At 41.3% G+C, this 19,637-nt stretch overlaps 1 protein-coding gene across 5 annotated transcripts in view; it reads right to left on the bottom strand.

Moving 5' to 3' along the window:
* RIOK1 (RIO kinase 1) overlaps positions 1-18,533 on the bottom strand; it is a 29,796-nt gene extending 11,263 nt beyond the window's left edge. Inside the window, exons 1-18 of one of the 5 annotated variants that reach the window (XM_048940881.1) lie at positions 18,504-18,529; positions 14,916-15,812; positions 14,700-14,810; positions 13,966-14,185; positions 12,318-12,408; positions 11,198-11,267; positions 10,751-10,793; positions 9,988-10,080; positions 8,956-9,068; positions 8,749-8,829; positions 7,451-7,537; positions 6,838-6,975; positions 6,420-6,523; positions 4,732-4,838; positions 4,155-4,220; positions 2,330-2,449; positions 2,107-2,160; positions 1,322-1,465 (exon numbers count right to left, since the gene is read on the bottom strand). In XM_048940881.1, coding sequence (XP_048796838.1) covers positions 1,322-1,465; positions 2,107-2,160; positions 2,330-2,449; positions 4,155-4,220; positions 4,732-4,838; positions 6,420-6,523; positions 6,838-6,975; positions 7,451-7,537; positions 8,749-8,829; positions 8,956-9,068; positions 9,988-10,080; positions 10,751-10,793; positions 11,198-11,267; positions 12,318-12,408; positions 13,966-14,185; positions 14,700-14,770 — 1,602 coding nt within the window. In that variant the 5' untranslated portion in view covers positions 14,771-14,810; positions 14,916-15,812; positions 18,504-18,529. Of the gene's footprint in view, positions 1-10; positions 995-1,321; positions 1,466-2,106; positions 2,161-2,329; positions 2,450-4,154; positions 4,221-4,731; positions 4,839-6,419; positions 6,524-6,837; positions 6,976-7,450; positions 7,538-8,748; positions 8,830-8,955; positions 9,069-9,987; positions 10,081-10,750; positions 10,794-11,197; positions 11,268-12,317; positions 12,409-13,965; positions 14,186-14,699; positions 15,813-18,503 lie in introns of those variants that run through there. The other 4 variants (XM_048940882.1, XM_048940883.1, XM_048940884.1 and 1 more) reach the window with 4 other exon arrangements.
* Positions 18,534-19,637: the final 1,104 nt, after the last annotated feature.

Here is a 19,637-nt window from a genome sequence, read left to right as displayed (position 1 = left end):
ATGAAGAACCAAAACACCATTCATTCAAAGCCAGCAGGAATAGGAGGTTTGAGCAGGCCTATCAATCTAAGTTAATTAATACATCACATCAAAAACGCAGGTCTAATGAAAATAACTTTGGGAGAGAGAGAGGAAAGGAGAAAGGAAGCATAATATGAGGGTGGAATTGCACACTGGTAATGACAGTACAAAATTCAAACTAGTTAAAACCTGACTTTCATGCAGCCTTTGAAGAAAAGCAACAAGATGCACTCAACTCATGCTATTTATAGCAAAGATTCCAATAGAAAGCCTGATCCAAGTTTTCTGCTACCCCTAGGGGCTATGATAGAATGTGTTTTTACTCAAACAAAAATAGTGATCTAGTAACTGCTGGTAACTCAGAGCAATCCAATCATCATCAGGATTGGCTAGAAAGGGTGCTACGTGACTGCAATACACTGGAATTCCTGCTAGACAGTAAAGACTTATCCATAAGGCTGAGAAGTGACCAAGACCTCTCTGCTTCAGATCTGAAAGGTAGCAGCTTTAGATTAGTACAAAAAGCATCTAAAAGAGCACTGCCATTTTATTTCATGGATTTGAAACCCATTATCTTTCCTAAGGGAGAAAAGAAAAAAACATAAACAGACCCACAAATCTAACAAACCCCCACAACTCTAATACCTTAAGCTGGCAAGTTTCATCTTTCTTTTGCACTGCACCTAAAAAGCTGCCATCAGGCTCTCACCCGTGGGGGTGACTCCACAGAAAAGCATCACAAGAACTAAGGATATTTGTTCTGTAGTTTGGAAAACAAAACCTGAAAAACACGTTATTTCCCTCGCACATCTGCTTTCAGTCTTCTCCCTGCAGCAATGCTTGTCAGCCTGTACCAACAGTATGACAAAAGCCACTGTAGTACAGACATTGTCACCAAGTCTCCAGCTGCAAGCATCAGGTGGTCTCAGTTTCCTGGACAAAGGGTGGTTCACCGGGAGCCACATCCACCAACCTGCACAGCAAAGCTGGAAGGTTAGCCAGAGGGACTGAAGATCTGCCCATGTTTCACTAAGCTCTGCTTTGCATACCCTAAAGCTCTCTGCAGAGATCCCTCTTCTAGCTTTGTTTAGACTAGAGAATGCTATGGTATAATGTTCCTCTTGACAAAAACATCATTAATAAAGCATCCATAATGAAGTTTGCTTTCTCTGCTCTTGCTCTTCAGACAGGAAAAAGCTCACAGCTTGCTTCAGACTACAAGTAGGACAAACGAGGTGTAGATTTTTCCTGTCATGGGGGCAGATGTCAAAAATTGTACATTTTTTTTCCTACAACTGACCTTTTTATCCATAGTAACTACAGCAGGAAGATCTTTGGGATGCCGAAATTCTTTACAGCTTGACTCAGAGTCCTCTGAGCTGCCACCATCATCATCAGAGCCTGTTTCTGACTCATCCGTCTTCTTCTCTAGAAGTGCAGGAATCTGCAAGATGTATCAAGAGGGAGTTTATCTCAAACCCAAACTCTGGAGCCTAGGAGTAAAATATATACGCATACATACTGAAAAAATATATCTATAATCTTGTACAAAGAAACCCTTGAGCAAACTTGTGTCATTTTCTCTATTACTACAGCTATCACTGAGTCTCAAGAAGAGTCAAAAAGAGGTTAATTCAAGCTAAGAAAAGGATATCTAAAATATACAAGACAGGAACTTTAAGGTTAGGGCTCACAGCACAGATGTATTGACACTCCCAAACTGATTTCCATAAGTTATACAGCAATTTGCTAACACAGATGAAAGCCAATTTTTAATTATAGTTGGATCATACCAAAATCTACCTTGGGGCCACTGCAGATATGCTTTAGTGCAAACACAAACATCTACACTGCAAAATACACTTACTCTTAAACAACACTAGAAACTGGGCTGCAGCCTGATCCCTTCCCTGATTTTTATTTCCATTTAGTCTACACCACTGCCACATTACGGGCAGAAACAGTCACTCCATAGACAAAAGGCTTGTTCCGTGGTCTCAGCTGCAAGATGAGGCATTCTCTGTATTCCTTTAAGTATTTTTATGAAAATGGGTACAATGAAGGATTTCAAAGAGGCCCGCTCACCTTCTGAACACCAGACAAATCCTTCTTCAATCCTGTCACGGTCTGGTAGAGAATCTACATTCAGAGACACAGAAAGAAAATTATTTTTACCAAAATGCAAGCCTTACATCTTTCTACCCAAGGAAAATGAGTCTCAAAGATAGCAGTGCAAGCATCACTACTAACCAGAGAATTGGAAGTATGACACTAGATTCAGTATTCTACACTATAGGGACACACTCACATTATCTTGCTGAACACACAATGCCAAATCCTCTTCTTTCAATTTCATCATTATATCCACATCTCTCTCATAGTTTTTAACTTCAGTCAAAGTTCGAGGTATGTAAGCCTTCTTGAACACCTAGGAAAACAAATAGAAAACAGATTCAGTCATTTATATAGTTTCATGATGTTCTTCCATACTAATTAAGCATCACTAAAGGAATAATCACAATGGATTTCATAGCTTAGAGAAGCTCAGAACAAACATGAAGTCATACCACCTCTTGAACTGCAGCTTATTACTATTTATTTTGCTGGAACACATTCTTCACATGCAACCTACACACCATTGCAGTTCATCATTAACAAGGCCCCTATGTTAGTACCATTACTAGCAGCCACACAGGAACTTCTCCAATCCTCCCAACTTCCTCTCAACCAATTTGAGTTTCATATTCTAAGAGTTTTCCCCAAAGTTTTTACTATTATGTTTGCAAAGCTCTCAGGAGGCAATTCCATTAAAACATGCTGATACAACTTAATGTCTTTATGCAATTGTTCCTGCTTCAACATAGACTCCAACTCAAAAAGGAGTTACAGTACTATACTGGTACAGGACTAACTGCAGCATCGACAACACATTAAAATTTGTCAGGCTATCGTTTTCAGAGCATCCTGCAGCAAACTGAAGTATTTTACTTTTCTCTTCCACAGTATCAATTCAATCCTAGAACTAAGCACACTTAACTGCTTAACTACTAGACTAAGTGTTGTGCAGACAGCACAGACCCTGTCTCCAAAGAGTGTGCTCTAAATCATCTGTTCTTCTGAGAGGTGGTACAAGCTAGTTGAGCTAAACTGAGAACTCTGAGAAGGAACTTGAACTCTGCTATTACTTAACCATCTCTTATTCACATGTGCAAAGGGATAAACTGTTTGCTAAAAAGCACTTATAATAAAAAAAACACTAACATCTGACCAGCTAATTCAAAAGGAGTTGTATGCTCAAGAGATCTCTGGAAATGAAAACCTTTAACCGGCCAATTTTGAACCAGAAGCAGCCAGTAAAACCTACAGAGCCCCAAGAGAAAATGTCTTTGGTATATCAAGCAACAGAGACTCCAGTATTAAATGCTGGGTGAACTAGAACAAAGAGGTTCTTGCTGATATAAGCTCTGCCCAACACTAAGGTGTTGCTTTATTTGTGTGTGGTGTGATTTGTTGGTTTTTAAACTCTTCTCAGTGGACAGGCAAGATTAAAAAAAAAAAAAAAAACAAATTAAGATTGTTCCATCTTCACATCATCTTAAATCAAGATTTCCCAGAACATTAGCAGTTTTCAAAAATACCAGCAGAAAAGATGTAAGATGGCTCCTGCTGTATGTAAAAGCAAGGGAGGGAAATAGTATGAGGAAGAACTGAAGTAGACTGGGAACAATGGCAGACAGGCAATTTGGTCAATGCATGCATCTGAATATGATGTGAATTCTCCTGGTCTGTGTATCAGCAGTCCAAAAACACTGACACAACCAGACTTCTACTTCGCTGGGTTTTATTTGTTTTTAAACCAAACCTGAAGTGGAAGATTCATCAAGGGACCTAGCTACAAGCAAACACATCAGTTTAGGTAACTGAGTATTTGTTTTTTAGCACATGATCAATGTCACTTAAGCTTTTATACACTACATCCCTCAATCCTTCATATCTCAACTAGTTCAGGACATATCAACATCACAGTGTTTTGTTTATCAACGGTGCATTTTGCCAAATAAAACAGAACAGTCTTCACTGTTCAGAAGAGGACAGGCTAATTTTGATTTCATAGCAGGAACAGAAATCCTCACTTCCTCATCCACTTTATCTTGGCTGGATCTCTCCTCCTCTGTTCTTTTTGATGCTATTTCCATTGCCTACAGAAATACAAAACAATACAGTTATCACTCTTTAGAATCGCATCGTTTAATCCAACTAACCATTCCCATCTGTATGTATTTCTCCCTGCACTTCGGTCTCACTCACAAAACTTCCCCATAGCAACGCCTCGAGCGACACCTAATGGTAACCAACTTTGCTGCAAGTACACGTACAACCGCAGATCTGCTTTATTAACGGGGCATCCACAACCTCCTTGGGCAACCTATTCCAGTGCATCACCACCCTCTGTGTGAAAAACTTCCTCCTAATATCCAACCTAAACCTCCCGTCTCAGTTTAAAACCATTTAAAAAACCATTTCCCCCCCCAGTGACGTTGCTCGAGTCACCCCTTTCTCCACTCAGCCCATCCTGCAAACATCCAGCATCTCATTTACCAGCCAACTTCAACAGCAGGATATAGGGCACACAAAACAAAGGGGTCTGAACTAGTTCTGAGTTTATCATTCAAGTCTACCTACGTGAGCAACAATGCCACGTGGCCTTACCTTTGACAGATAGTCATCAATGTTCTCACGTGTGATAGAAGGATCAGTAATAAACTCAAACAGTTCCCTCACAGTCATCACTGCAACATTGTGCTTCTGGAAAAAGCCTATCAGAAATCAAGGGCAGAGACAAAAAGCTGTAAGTGTTGTGCAATACATGCAGCAGTGATAGTTACAACAACATAACAGCATAATTTTCCCAAAGTGATAAATACTGGAAGAAACAAAGTGAGCAACTGTTAAGTCAAATCAACTTCAGTAGGAACCACACTGAATAGAGCAGGGGATGAAGAGAAGGAAGTAAACAATTTGAGATAAAAGTAAATAGTTGCAGTGGCCGAGATGAAAAATGTATTTCAAATAAGGAATGTAGACCTCACACTTCTGTCAAAGAGCATCTGAAATACCCACTGAAACAGTACAGCCTGCTTATAAACCACCTGAATGGAAGAACACACGGGACACATGAACATATTGGAATTTTTCTGTTACCATGCTCAGAATTGCTTTCTTGAAGCAAGCATAAATGATTTTGGAGGTTTTGCTTCAGTACTGAAAAACAGCAGTGAAACACACTAAGGACTACTTAGTAATTGCTCCCTACTAACAACCTTAGAAGATATCTCCCCCATGAGAAATTAATCACAGAACAAACAACAAAAAAAATTAGTTTGGTGGCAGCTCTCCGTGCTCATGGAACCACAAGTCTTAGCAATGCCCACAGCTAGAAGGTGTCTTTTACAGCCTCTGTACAACTGCACAGATTAAGCTGCAGTGGCAGAAAAGAAAAACAACCAAGAACGCTGCAAGTCACTGTGGTAATGGCATTTAAAGAAAACAAGCCAAAAAAGCATTAAAAAAAGAGCAAGGGTGCAAATATCTGAGTCAGAAGGGAGTAATGGAGAGGGCAAAGAAGAAAGGAAGAAAAAGGAACAATTAGCATACTGAGTATTGAGAAATACACAGCAAAGCGTACACAATTTCTTCAGACTTTCAGATGTCTCTGTACAATTGGAAAAGTCATAGTAAAGAAAGGGGGGAAGGAAAATCAGCCTGCTGTGACAGATTTCATGTTCTTGGGCAGAAACACAGACTACCAGAACATCTTTTTCTCTTGCACAACATAAGCACACTCCCATGAAGTTAACTTTTTTTTTTTTTTAGCCACAAATATTATGATAAGGTACCCTGTTAATCAAAAGTACTACAAGTCTACGACCTCTAATAAATTACTCTATGCCTTTACCTTCTAATCTGACCTGACAAAAAACGGGAAAGGAACTTTGTGATACAACTCTTGCCAATTGAGGAATTCCAGCTGTGGATTACACACTCACAGAAGGACACAGATCAGTATGCCTGCACAATCTTTCAAATGTTAGGGAAGTTAAGATCAGTGCTGCTGCAGACTAGGACTCTGACCTCTTCTTTCTCTTGTAAATCTGAGATGCAGATGATTTCTAGCAAAATAGGCTGCACTGTCTGCTGAACTTGGCATAGAAGACAGCACCCTGAACAACCCATGAGAACCTAGGAAGGAGAGCAGGCAGCTTCTACAACCAGAGTTGTACATAACTCAAAGAATGGAAGAAAGAATACAGTTCACCTTCTTAAAAACAAACACACTCACAAAGAAAACACTGACAAAATCATCTATCAGAACAAGCACACAAGAGCAGCCTGCTCACCATTAACATTGGCACAATCCTTTCGCAGAAACTCCAATGCATGTGGGTGGTCATGCTCCACTGCCTGAGAGACATCAATGATGTACACATCCCCACTGTGGTACCTGTGGACAAACATGCAGGGCTGCACTGAATACAGCACTCTTACATGGCAGATTATGGAGGGACAGGGAACAAAGCCTGTTTCAATCTTATGAGCCAGCAAACAAACTCAATGTATTTCGCAAGCATGCATCTTACATACTAGAGCCAGAGCGATGTGGGGTTGGGTTAAAAGCTACATAATTGATAAATTGATTAACAGTCACAAAAAGGACTCCACCCTCCCTCACAGGCAGGTTAGTGCTCTCTAAATTTATGCAAAGATGCTGCCAACACATACATTTCAGATGTCACAATTCAAAAGTTAAAAACATACAGCATATTGAATTCACTGAGATCTGCATGAACAAGTCTGGCATCTTGGTACATTCTTCTCATGTACTGGATGATCTGCAGGTACAGCTCCCGGACTTTCGAGTCAGATAACTGAGTATTCTTCAGCAGAGGAGCAGGCCTTAAAATTGGAACAGAAATAACAGAAAGTGAGTACTTTCCTTCTTCTTCATCGCAGCCACAAATGTTAATTGCTGTACCTGATCCTTTCACTCCGTATCAAGCAAATTAGCATGAAAGGCAGCAAAGCTTGATACATGCTTGCCAAAGATACCGTAGCTCTGCTTCCAATATAAACTAAGAAATCAGGCTATGCTACCATTTGCTCTACAAAATGATAATCTATCTTCAGGTGAAATTAGGAAACCTCTCTAGCCCTTGTTCTCTGCTTGGAATTGTTCCAGAATCATGCAGACTTTCTGCTGTGGTAGCTGGCAAAGATCTGGGTACTCTACAGGTGGCACACACACATAAGAGCAACATGTTAAATTCAGAGGCCTAAAGAAATAGTTAAAAACAAACCAATGCTTTATGTACAAATCTTTGTGGAAAGCTACTAGTAAGAAGAACCATTTCAATTTTCAAAGGATACATACCTATCTCCTTTACCAATAAAGCCCATGAGAAGCACATGACTTCTTAGCATAATTGGCTCTGGGCAAGGTATTTGTGCTGTACTCAACCTGCAATACAGGAACAAAATCATAAAAAAAAAAAAAAAGAAATACAAACTAACTCTACTATTTGCATAGCAATAGCACCCACAGCAGCTCTGCTGCTTTAACCATCAGACACAGTAAGAACTCTTCTGCTCAAGGAACTTGTAGATACAAAGACTGAAAATTGAATGCAAAAAAAACCCCACAAGCATTCTGCACTGATCCTTCTCTAAGCACCCTGGGTCAGACAGAATCTTTGCACTGTTAATCTAGGATTAACCTGTATTACACAGTGTGCTGTTACTCAGCAGCAGCTGTTTCTAGCTCCTCCTCTCTTTTCAGTCAAGTCAGTGTACACATCAAAGAGCTCTGAGCACAAAGCCAGAGAGAGAAGTATCTTTATTTCACTTAACATGAGCCAGCAGTGTGCTCTTGCAGCTCAGAAAGCAAATGGTATCCTGGGCTCCAACAGAAGAGGAGGGGCCAGCAGGAACAGGGAGGTGATTGTCCCTCTCTACACTGCTCTTGTGAGGCCCCATCTGGAGTGCTGTGCCCAGGTCTGGAGCCCCCAGCACAAGACAGACAGGGAGCTGTTGGAGAGGGACCAGAGGAGAGCCACAAAGATGATCAGGAGACTGCAGCACCTCCACTACAAAGACAGAGTAAGGGAGCTGGGCTTGTTCAGCCTGGGGAAAAGGCGGCTGCGGGGTGACCTCATTGCAGCCTTTCAGTACCTAAAGGGAGCCTACAAACAAACAGGAGGAGAGTCAACTCTACAAAGGTAGATAACAGCAGGACAAGGGGAAATGGTTTTAAACTGAAAGAGGGAAGATTTAGGTTGGATGTCAGGGGGAAGTTCTTTACTAAGAGTGGTGAGGTGCTGGAACAGGCTGCCCAGAGAGGTTGTGGATGCCCCGTCCCTGGAGGTGCTCAAGGCCAGGTTGGATGGGGCCCTGGGCAGCCTGGTCTGGTATTGGATGTGGAGGTTGGTGGCCCTGCATGTGGGAGGGGGTTGGAGATTCATGATCCTTGAGGTCCCTTCCAGCCCTTGCCATTCTGTGATTTACCTTCCTCCCCCCCCCTTGTCTTCCTTCCCACAGGGAAGATTAAAACACTCTCCTGAATACTCCAGAGACCATAAAGTGTAGTAACATCCATGACCAAGCAATACAAGAACATCTCCTGTAATGTCAATTTGTTACTTTTGATGATGAAATAAAAACTGGAAGAATCACCTTATTAAATTCCTCATTTCCTTTTCAGCCCATGTTTTCACCATTTTTCTTGGGTTGCCTTTACAATATCCATGACGAAATCTTAAAACAGATAAAAAAAACAAGGAGGACCCTTAGCAAATCAATGCAGTATTAGTGTTATAATCATTTCACCACCTTTCAAACAGCCTCTGTCACTCAACAAAATGAGGCCAAACTCCAGCTCACCTGAACTCACCGCTCACGTACTTATCCCGATCCTTGAACATCAAAATAGAGGTTTTGTAAATCTTTATTGCTCTGTTCTCTCCATTTGCAGTACTGGCATGGTACACATTAGCCTATTAGATTAAAAAATGGAAGAAACATCACTGAGGAAAAGCCTTAAGTTGACACAATCTGCTTTCTTCTTCTGACATTCTGGAAGATATCTGAGAAGCCTCTGCACTTCAGCCCCCATGTGGCACTCAACTGAGTCTGTAAGATTTTATGCAATTGCAATCTCCTTCTAGCAGAGACAGCTTACAAATAAGTACCTAAGACAGCAACAGCGTGAGCATACACACAGAACAGAAGGAACAACAAACTGGAGAATTCCACACCATCTACATTTTGAAACAACCCCTTTTGTGCAGACATTAACTGGAACTCGTGCACTACTCAGGCCCTAAAGCACAGCCCAAGCATATCATGTTGACACCACTACACAGAGTGGAAGCATGCCTTTAATCAGCATCCATGGACCTGGAAGAAAACCAGATCAGCCTAGAGACAAAGCATCCCAAAACCCATTTATTAATTTACTTGGAAAACTCTGGTCTGGTTTTAATTATCTGTCATATAACTTGATAACAACAGTGCATAAACATGCTAGTTTTGTAAAACAGTATTTTCAGCTGCATTTTGTTACATCATTAGATACTCCCACTCCTGGAGAGATGCAGAACTGATATGATTCACATGCAGTAATACCTTATGAAGAACTACCTACATTTGCATGCCTTTCAAGCACTGTTTAATGTTATACATACACAGAGCTTGTAAAAAATTTCAGTTACACCACAGAATGAATGGCAAATTTAAGTATTCTGAGAAATCCTTCGTCATCAAGGGAAACTGACTTCCTTTAACATAAATTGCATCTTAAAATAACTTCCTACTGAGCAACAAATAAAGCAGCAGGAAAACTAAACATTTCAGTATATACCTTACCTAGCTTGCTGAGAAATAGACTGTCACATCATTGGTAACAACACTTACTTCTTTCCCCGTGCTGATGCAGCCATTGATCTCTGATATGACACCTCTACTCAGCATCTTGAACAGAATCATTCGGGTCCTTGGGTCCAACACCTCAAGTTAAACAAAGAACAGTCACTACAAGTGCCCTCTATGAAGAGAATTAAGCTTGCTTACTTCTACAGCCTCTCCTTAGTACTACACTAAAGGACCAATGACATCAGGCTGTTCTTAAGGATCAAAAGATGCTCAAACAGCTGCCATACTGGATTTTGCCATGATTCTAGAATGATACTTCAATTTATTTCAAAAAAAGTAGAAATTAGAATGAGTGTATGTCCTTGAGCTAGCTTCACAACAGACTAAAGAAAATGATTTCCCACTTAGATTTGCACCAGATGGTAAAATATGGTATAGCAGGCATAAATGGAGCAGCTATATGGCCTTGGGCCAGTAACAGTTCAGCCTTCCTTAAGAAAAATGGGAAGAAAGCAAACCCAGCATTTTCTGTTTGATGCTCGGAATTCAATAAATGCTTAAAGTGGAATTCTGCATTGCATATACCATCAAATCATGATGCCAAGCACAAAAATGAGCTCCAAAACAGTTATGGGAGCAAGCACAACTTTCATACAAGAAAGAGAGGAACAACACGCTTCTTTAGGATAAGGGAAACTGAATTCCAAGGCAAGGCTTCTCCTACATCAGCTGTTTTACCAATGATTTCAAGATTCCAGATTATTTATTCCAGTTAAAAGAGAAATTTGAGGCATTAAGGACTTACTTGCTCTACCGTTGCTCTGTCTGACTTATCTTTGACTCGGCACCTAGACAAAGTAAAGCAATATAAACCTACATATACTTTAATAAAGTAAAACAAAGAGAAGATGACAGCCTCAAAAAAGAAGGCTCTCAGTTCATACAACAGCAAAGTTTTCTCCAAGAAAAAAAAAAAGAAGCCCAAAAGCATCAGTGCTCCTCCCCGTTACAGATAGTTTCTTGTCTCCACTTCAGGGACAAGAAGATCACAACTGTGGAATAACTTAAGAAACTGATCTGGAAATCAAAAAGTTTAAGACTGAGATGCAAACTGCATGCTGACTGCTTGCTTAGAAGTTGGTTCTCTTTTCCTTAATAAAGTTATTCAAATTTCAGGATCAAACCAGGGAATAAGAAGAACTCTTCTGAGTTCAAATTACATCAATGAGTATAGAGACAGTGTAATACTCACATGTCTGCTTCCTTCTGTCTAGACTTTTCTGTGACTCTGTTTATAACAGAGTCATCAAAATTCAGCTTATCTGAAAAACACATAAGATATGGAGAGGAAAAGAAATTTTTTTTCTGTTTGGAATTGCTTCTGCAATTCTCCCGACAGTCAGTATGCCACAACACAATGCTCAAACACAGATGGATCTCTGTATAACAAGCCAGTTGGATGCCTGAAGATAGAAGCTCGTCATAGAAGTTTAGTTAAACATGAGTTTACCTAGCTATCTGCTCTGACTATAATCCAAAGCAGGACTACAACATAACTATTGTAGTCTCATGAGCTTAGGGATGCAATGCCAACCAGAAGTAACGTTCTTTGGATGGCATTTCACTGTCATCTGCCCTTCTCTCTTAAACTAGTCCAATGCCAGAGGACACAGCAGTCTCCAAGTTTCTGTTCCCACAGCATACTCAAAATGGTGCTTGACTGTTAACTACATAAAACTGCTGTTTGGCTACACATACCAGTACCACTCTTTGCTGCCTTCATTTTAGAACCACTTAATTATGAAGGAAATGCAACTATTTACTGTTCCATTAAAAAGCCCCACTCACAGCTACAACTTTTCTTAACAGGCTGAGCAGAGCAGCCATTTTAATCACACGATAAACAAGCACACAAGAAAGGAAAGAAATCTCTTTACTTGTCTCAAAAATTCTGTCAGGTAACTGCTGCATGAGGTACCACACTAATACCACAAGGAACCTCAATCCTCTAAAGAAACTGAGTTGCAGTAGCACTTTAGAGAATGACCAGTGCATTGCAGCAGAAAGCTACTAGTCTCCCTCAGCCCAAACAACGTGCTTGGGCTTCTACAGAGAGGCTATGGAACAAATACTTTGTGTGACCTGAGGAAGTAAAGAGAAAGAATTCTCTGGCTCTGAAGGGGTAGAAAAGGGATATGACAGCTGGTTAGCAAAGTCTAAAGGCAATTTCAAGTACACAAAAGCCCTTAATAATTATCTGGCAACAGTCAGCTGCCATTCCAGTAAATTCTGGCTTAAAGCAAGCAGAGTTAGCCTGAGAATTTCAGAGTGGTATCTGTTTTCTTAGAAGAAGACAACACAATTATACTCACCTAAATTAATTTTATGTTCAAATTTCCTCAAAGCCTTGTCTGTAGGGGTAGACATTTTTGCTGAATAGCAACTAGGGGTCTGCCTATTTGCCTGAAACAAAGGATTTGTCAGTGTAAGTTGCCTTCTCTAAACAGCCCCTTCAGATACAGACAATACCACTGGAAATGTCAGCTCAAGTACCTATGCCAATAGCTCTAAGCAGAAAACCAGAATGAGCAAGGAAATGGATTCCAAAAAGTGCCCCAATTCAGGGTTATTTTCGGTAGAAAATTGACCTGCAAACTATTAACACTCTTTCATCTTTAAAATAAAAGGGAGTAACAGATAGAAACAAGAACAAAAAAAATGAGAAGATGAAGAACAGAAAGAACTTCCCAAGATGGTTTTTTCTTTTAAACAGACGGTCTTCTCTAAACAACACAGTATCTGAACACTTTTTCACCAACACCAGACAGCAAAAAATGCTAATAAGCAAGAGTAAATCACACAGGTGCTTTGAGTCAGACAGTATACCACTATCAGCACCACTCTCATTTATCTCAGCTATTCTGTTATGCTGTTACTGATACCAGAGAGATTTTGAACCTCTACTGGCCAGGCTGAGAGGACAAAGGACTCTAATTCTCACACCTTCATAGGCCTTACATTCTGCACAGAGTTTCTAAACCAACAACATTCAGTCTAAATCCACCCACTTCCAGCACTTTCTTCCACCTGTATTATTACTGCTGTTAGGAAGAGTTGGATATGGCTCCCACAGTAGCCCATGCAACGCTGTGCTTTGTGTGTGTAGCTCTAACAGCGCTGGTACTGCAGCAGTGTTTTGGCTATTGCTGAGCAGTGCTGACACAGCATGAAGACTCTCCAATTTTCCCTCCAAAGGCCAGCAGGTGAGGGGTGGGACACGTCCAGAACAGTTGACATAAACTGACCAGGAGAATATTCTATGCTATACAACGTTATGCTTTCATTATCAAAGTGTTTGTCTTCCTGACACACCACTTATGGAGGTCTTGCTTCCCAAGAGCAGCTGAACATTGTTTGGTGATGGGAAGTTGAGAACAATTGTTTCTCCTTCTGTATCTAGATGGCCTTTGATTTTTTTTCTTGTATTTAACTCCCCTTATCTCAAAACCACAAGGCTCTTGTTTTCTTTCTTTCATTTCTCCCCCCTCCCTGTCCTGCTGAAGAGACCTATACAGTGGCTCCATGGTACCTAGCTGCCTGTCAGTGTTAAACAACAATGCAGTCCAAAGCATAACTCATGAATGTGACAAGCAGATACTGTCATAACATTCAGTTGAAAGAGCGGGGAAGTAGTTTAAAAATCACAGAGGACAAATTCCAGGAAGAAAAGCAATATCAACAGAGATAGGAGTGAGCAAAGAAAGAAACACTGAGAAAGTTTGGGATCAGAAGGAAAACTGTAAAGACACAGAGAACCCAGCAAAAAGGTTTAAGACAAGGAAGCCAAGTACAGCTTTGACTACACAAACAGCATGGCACAACAACAGATACAAAGAAATAGGTTTCTCTCGATGAATTTCTACTAGAACTGATGCTCAGGACTAAACAGAACAAAACCTCTGGGTTAGCCTCATCTGCTTTAAGACACTGTTGTTACTGAGAGAATAGCCTTCAGCATACCTGCTGACTGCATCCAGCAGCAGTGTGGCACTTCATGAGTCTTCCCATCTCATCATCCCAGTCCCAGTCATCATCATCATCATCTTCTTCTTCTTCCTCTTCATCAACACTGTCATCATCGCTATCTCCTTCCTTCATGTTGATTCCTTTGCACAAGCTTGACCGGCATTTCTCAGCAAACTCATCTTCCTGAATTATTTCTGCATCTTCTGCAAGGTCACTTGGAACAAATACAGACTGATATAACTACAAATGGTCGTTATGGTTACAAGTTCAGTATACCTAACCCAGCAAGCAATTCTGGGATGTTAGCTCTCTGGGAGATGCTTGTCACTTCACCCACCTAAAGTACTGAATGCTGTGAGTACTTCAGTTTTGGGCCCCTCACTACAAGAAATACATGGAGGCCCAGGAGTGTGTCCAGAGAAGGGCTATGAAAGGTGTGGAGCATGGAGGCTTACGGGGAGCAGTTGATGGAACTGGGATTGTTTAGCCTGGAGAAGAGAAGGCTCAGTGGAGACCTCACTGCACACTACAACTACCAGAAAGGAGGCTGTGGTGAGGCGAGAGGCGGCTTCACCTCTCGAGTAATGGTGACAGGACGAAAGAGAACGGCCTTTAGCAACGAGCAGCAGGACCCCCATCACTCCAAACAGAACCCGAACGGCTCCAGCGGGGCCGCCCCGCTTTGCTAAAGCCCAGCGCCCTCCGCGTCCGGCTACGTGCGCACATACCCGTCGGAGCACTCCGCGTCATCGAACTGCCCGGGCACGGCCTGCCTCATCACCTCAGCGCGGTAATCCATGGCGGCGGCCGCCCGGCACAGCCGACAGGCCGTACGGCGGCTGCACAGGGACAGAAAGCATCGAGCGCGAACGGTCACGTGTGTGTGACGTCATAAGGTCGGCGGAGCGGCGACTGTAAGGGCAGCATTCAGCTCGTTTACTTACAGCTTTAGAAGTAAGCTGCTGTAACTGACAGATTTCCCTTCTACTCTGCCAGTAGAATGAAGAGTGAAGTAGTTCTCTAATAGCTAGGTCCTTCCACCTTCTTCCAAGCTCTGAATTGTCCTCTCTTGTCCATGATCACAATAAGCTGTCTCAAGACAAACAGCACTAATAGCTGTGAGGAGGTAACTACAAAGCAAACAGCCTGTTCTTGAGATTTGGCCTCAGCTGGTTCAGCCAAGCCGAGGATCTCACTTGACTGCAGTGACATATCAAAGATTGGTAGCAAGCAAGTTAATGCAGCTGTCAAAAAAAATCCTGCTCGTGCTGTCTTGGACATTAAGATTAATGCTGCTCTGCTTTTTGCAGTCCCTTTTATTCCCTATGTACATAAGCACAGCAGGAGGCCAGGATCTCCTCCATTTCATGCAGTATGTTTGTATCATTTGATAATCCAATATGCAAGGCTATATTTCAACTTCATGCACATTTTGGTTTAAATCAAAGAAGCACACATCAGAAAGAGAAACCTAGCTCTTCAGTGCTGCTGTGAATATGATGTAGTTGCACTGTGTACTGGCTAGGTGGCTCCTGATAAAGAATGATCTATACATCACGTTAACTTCCAAACAAAGTATTTCTTCATAGCTGTATTATGTTATTTCCATAAATATTGGTTGAAACAGTCGTAAGAAAGTTAATTCTTTTTTGGTGCTATATAAAATTCCAAGATGCTTCCCACAAAACAACCATGTGATTAAGTCACAGAAGCACTTGCCAAAGAAGCAACACACTTTTCTGCGTGGCCAGCTGGGAGTCTTCAGGTGCAGGCACAACGTTTTTCCCATAGGAGGCATCTATAGGCAGAAAAGATCCAGTATATCAAAGGAGAATATTGGGCTGTCAAGAAGAAAGCAGAAATGGAGAATACACTATTAAAAAAAAAAAAAAAAACAACTGCAAGATGGCAATACCTTTCTCAAAATGGTACTTTATAAGATAGTAGAATACATCTCATATGTGAACATAGGGCTTCCCAGCTGTATAATATAAGAGAGAGGCATTAAGAATATCAAATGCAGTTGTTGGTGCTGCACCTTGAATTAGAATCATGGAACTGTGGAATCACAGAATGGTTTAGGCTGAAGGAACCTTAAAAATTGTCTAATTCCAACCCACCTGCAGTCAGGGCTGCCACCAGCTACAATCAGACTCCGTAAAATGTCAGCCTCTATTTTATTTTATTTATAAGCCTCCCTTTAAGTACTGGAAGGCCATGCTGGCTCTCCAAGTGTTCCCCAGGCTGAAGAAGCCCAGCTACTTCAGCCTTTCTTTGCTGGAGAGGTACTCCATCCCTTTGATCAGCTTTGTGGTGCTCCTGAGGACCCACTCCAAGTGCTGCACCTCTTTTTTTGTGTTGGGAACTCCAGATGGGACTTCAAAAGGATAGATTGGATCTCATGCTGCTGGCCACCTCTTTTTTGACATAGCCCAGAATTCATTTGACTGTACAGGCTACAAATGCACACTGTTGGCTCACTGCAAGCTTTTCATCTGCCAGAACCCCCAAGTACTTCTCCATAGAGCTACTCTCAGTGAGTTCTCCCAGTCTGTACAGATATTGCCAACAACTCCTTGCAGTTAGCTTTGTTGAACCTCATTAGGTTCACATAGGCCCACTACAAGCTTGTCCAGTCCCTCTGGATGACATCCTTTCCTTCTGCCATATCAACTGCACCACTCAGACTGGTGTTGTCAGCAAATCTGCACTCGCTCCCATTGTCTAGATGACTGATAAAGAAGTTGAAGAGCTCCTGTCCCAAAATGAACCCCAGAGGTGGCCTTCAGAGCCTGAGTTCTGAATGTATGGGGTAGTGCATCTTCACTAAAGTTCCCAGATTATGTTTACTTTAAATAAGAGTTTTGTTTTTTTTTTTTAAATGTTCATTTAAAATGCTTTTATATTACAAACTATACTGCAAGACGTTTCTCACCTCTTTATTGTAAGCATCTTATTTTCTTCATTCTCAACAATCAAGTGTTTTAGCCTATTGTTCAATTTTCATTTCTTGTTTTTGTTTTGCTTTGCTTTAGTTCTTGCTTTAAGGTAAGAGCACTGTAGCTATGCCAAAATTTGACAAAGATGCTCTTTAGGGTTAGGGTTAGTCTTTAGACTCTCCACTAGAACTCAATGCAAATATTGTAGAAAGGCACCTTATAGACACAAGTGCAACTGGAACCCATAATTTTAACTGGCGTAATCCTTAAGTGAAACTGGCAATCCTCAGTGGAATCCATAATTAATAACTGCCACACACTATCATTTTGAGAAGTTCTATTACTATAGACTAGCATATTACTATTTAATAGTAGGAGAAACTTTCCCAAAGCCATACTACTTCTCTGAACTACAAGAGATAATGAAGAGCTAATCCTTGATACAGTGTACCTCACCTTGGACGCATAGAATTGCTTTTATTAATGTCTGTCAAGCTAACAATAAAGGGGCTTCCATTGCAGCTAGACCACAGATAGTTGGACAGTACATATTGAAAACTGGATCAGGTCCCAAATGCAAAACAGTCACAATGCAAAACCAATCAGACAAACTAGAGGAAAGGAACACGTGGAAGAGACCTGAAGGGAAGTTGTTTCCCAAATTTACACAAGAAACAGGACAAAGACAGACCTAATAATTGAAGCCATGTCTCTTGACTTCAGCCATTTTGTGTATGACACCATTTTTAACCTTCCTTTGCTGAATCCATCTCACACAAGCCACAGAGTACATACTGAGGAGAAAGCCCAGTGAACTCTCAAACTCTTTGCACACAAAAGGCAAGCATTAATGAAGAAATAACATGCTCTTTTTAAGTAAATATAAAGTGCTTTGTCTTTTGCTGGTGGCTTAGAAAAAGAAACTCACACCCCCAGGAATCATTTCAGAAGTTCAAAATAGAAAATAGAAGCCTGAGGTGAACTTATCACCATAGATAATAAGAAACATAGTTCTTTTTGTGATACCACAATAACAATAAATTTTAACTAAAAAGATTTTTTTTAATGCAAGCTTACGTTGCTTGCATACAGCTATAGCCACATTCAAGATTCACATGGGTAATGGAAAAAGTTCCTTTCGGTCTGCTCAGAATTAACACCCTGCATACAAGATACCAAACAGAAGAAAAGCAACAATGGTGATTACTATTAACACTTGATATTTATGTATGTGAACTCCCCCCAGTTACAGTCAGACCCCCTCACCCCTAGAAAAAAAACAAACTCAACAACACCCCATAGTTTGCTTTAATTATTTGTTTAGACTTTTTAGTTATTTGCTTTCAGCTTATAAGTTGTTCGTTAGGAGCATAGGACTTCACACAGAGGATGTGTGGCCCAATAGGCTTTGTTGCACTACTGCAGTATTAGCCTGAAGGAGACAAGACTTCACTAAAACTGGTTGTAATATGATAATATGATAGAAAGTACAATAACAGGGGAGTAGCACACTCCTGGACTACAGCACATAAGAACAAGATCAAATACAGCAACCTTAAGCATAAAAATCCAAGAAGAAGAAAAACTGCTTACCTTCAGAAAGCTTGAGGTACGCAGGGATCTCCAGCAAAATACCCTCACCACCACTGCCAACCCTTAAATGAGGTCTGGGAAAGGACGGATCCTGGCTCCACCCCTTCCAGTCACTCAGAGCATTGCTTGCATCTGAGCTCCCCTGGATTGGCCCTGCGTTCCCACCAGGTGCTCAATCACTGATTCAGGCTGTGACTTAGCATTTCCACTGCATAGGTCAACATATCTCACTTATTTTTACATGCTCTTTCCCTGCACCCACCACATGTAAACTCAGTAAGAGAACCACACAGGTTAATTTATGACAGCAAAGCCATTTAACTTGAATGGAAGAAAAGCACATGTTGTAGGCAGCTGATACTCCAAAGACAGAATATTTCATACTGGACTGTGCTAAATAGAACACCTCCAGCTGGTGTTTGCTCTTTTCTTTCCCCCAAGCAAAAATATTTGGCTACTTTTTCAAAAAGCCATGATTGGTTAAGTCAGACACGTTTGACCAAAGATTATGTTAAACAGCATACAAATCTCTACAGAACAAAATGTTCTACCACTAAATAGGTATTTCTGACAGAAATCACAGAATCACAGAATTGCTCAGGTTGGAAAAGACCTCAGAGATCCTCAAGTCCAACCACAACCTAACCATACCACCCTAACTCTAACATCCCTCTGCTAAATCATGTCCCTGAGCACCACATCCAAAGGGTTTTTAAACACATCCAGGGATGGTGACTCAACCACCTCCCTGCGGAGCCTGTTCCAGTGCTTAACAACCCTTTCTGTACAGAAGTCTTTCTTGATATCCAACCTAAATCTTCCCTGGCACAACTTGAGGCCATTTCTCCTCATCATGTCACCTGTCAGCAGTGAGAAGAGACCAACCCCGCTCTCGCTGCCATCACCTTTGAGGTATTTGAAGTGAGCAATAAGGTCTCCCCTCAGCCTGCTCTTCCGCAGACTAAACAGCCCCAGTTCCTTCAGTCTCTCCTCACAGGACACATTCTCCAAGCCCTTCACAAGCCTTGCTGCCCTTCTTTGGACCTGCTCCAGCACCTCAGTGTCCTTTCTGTATGGAGGTGCCCAAAACTGAACACAGTACTTGAGGTGGGGCCTCATCAGTGCTGAGTACAG

Source organism: Lagopus muta, chromosome 3 (genome assembly GCF_023343835.1).
Source record: "Lagopus muta isolate bLagMut1 chromosome 3, bLagMut1 primary, whole genome shotgun sequence".
NCBI lineage: Eukaryota > Metazoa > Chordata > Aves > Galliformes > Phasianidae > Lagopus > Lagopus muta.
This window is presented reverse-complemented; position numbering and strand designations above follow the sequence as displayed.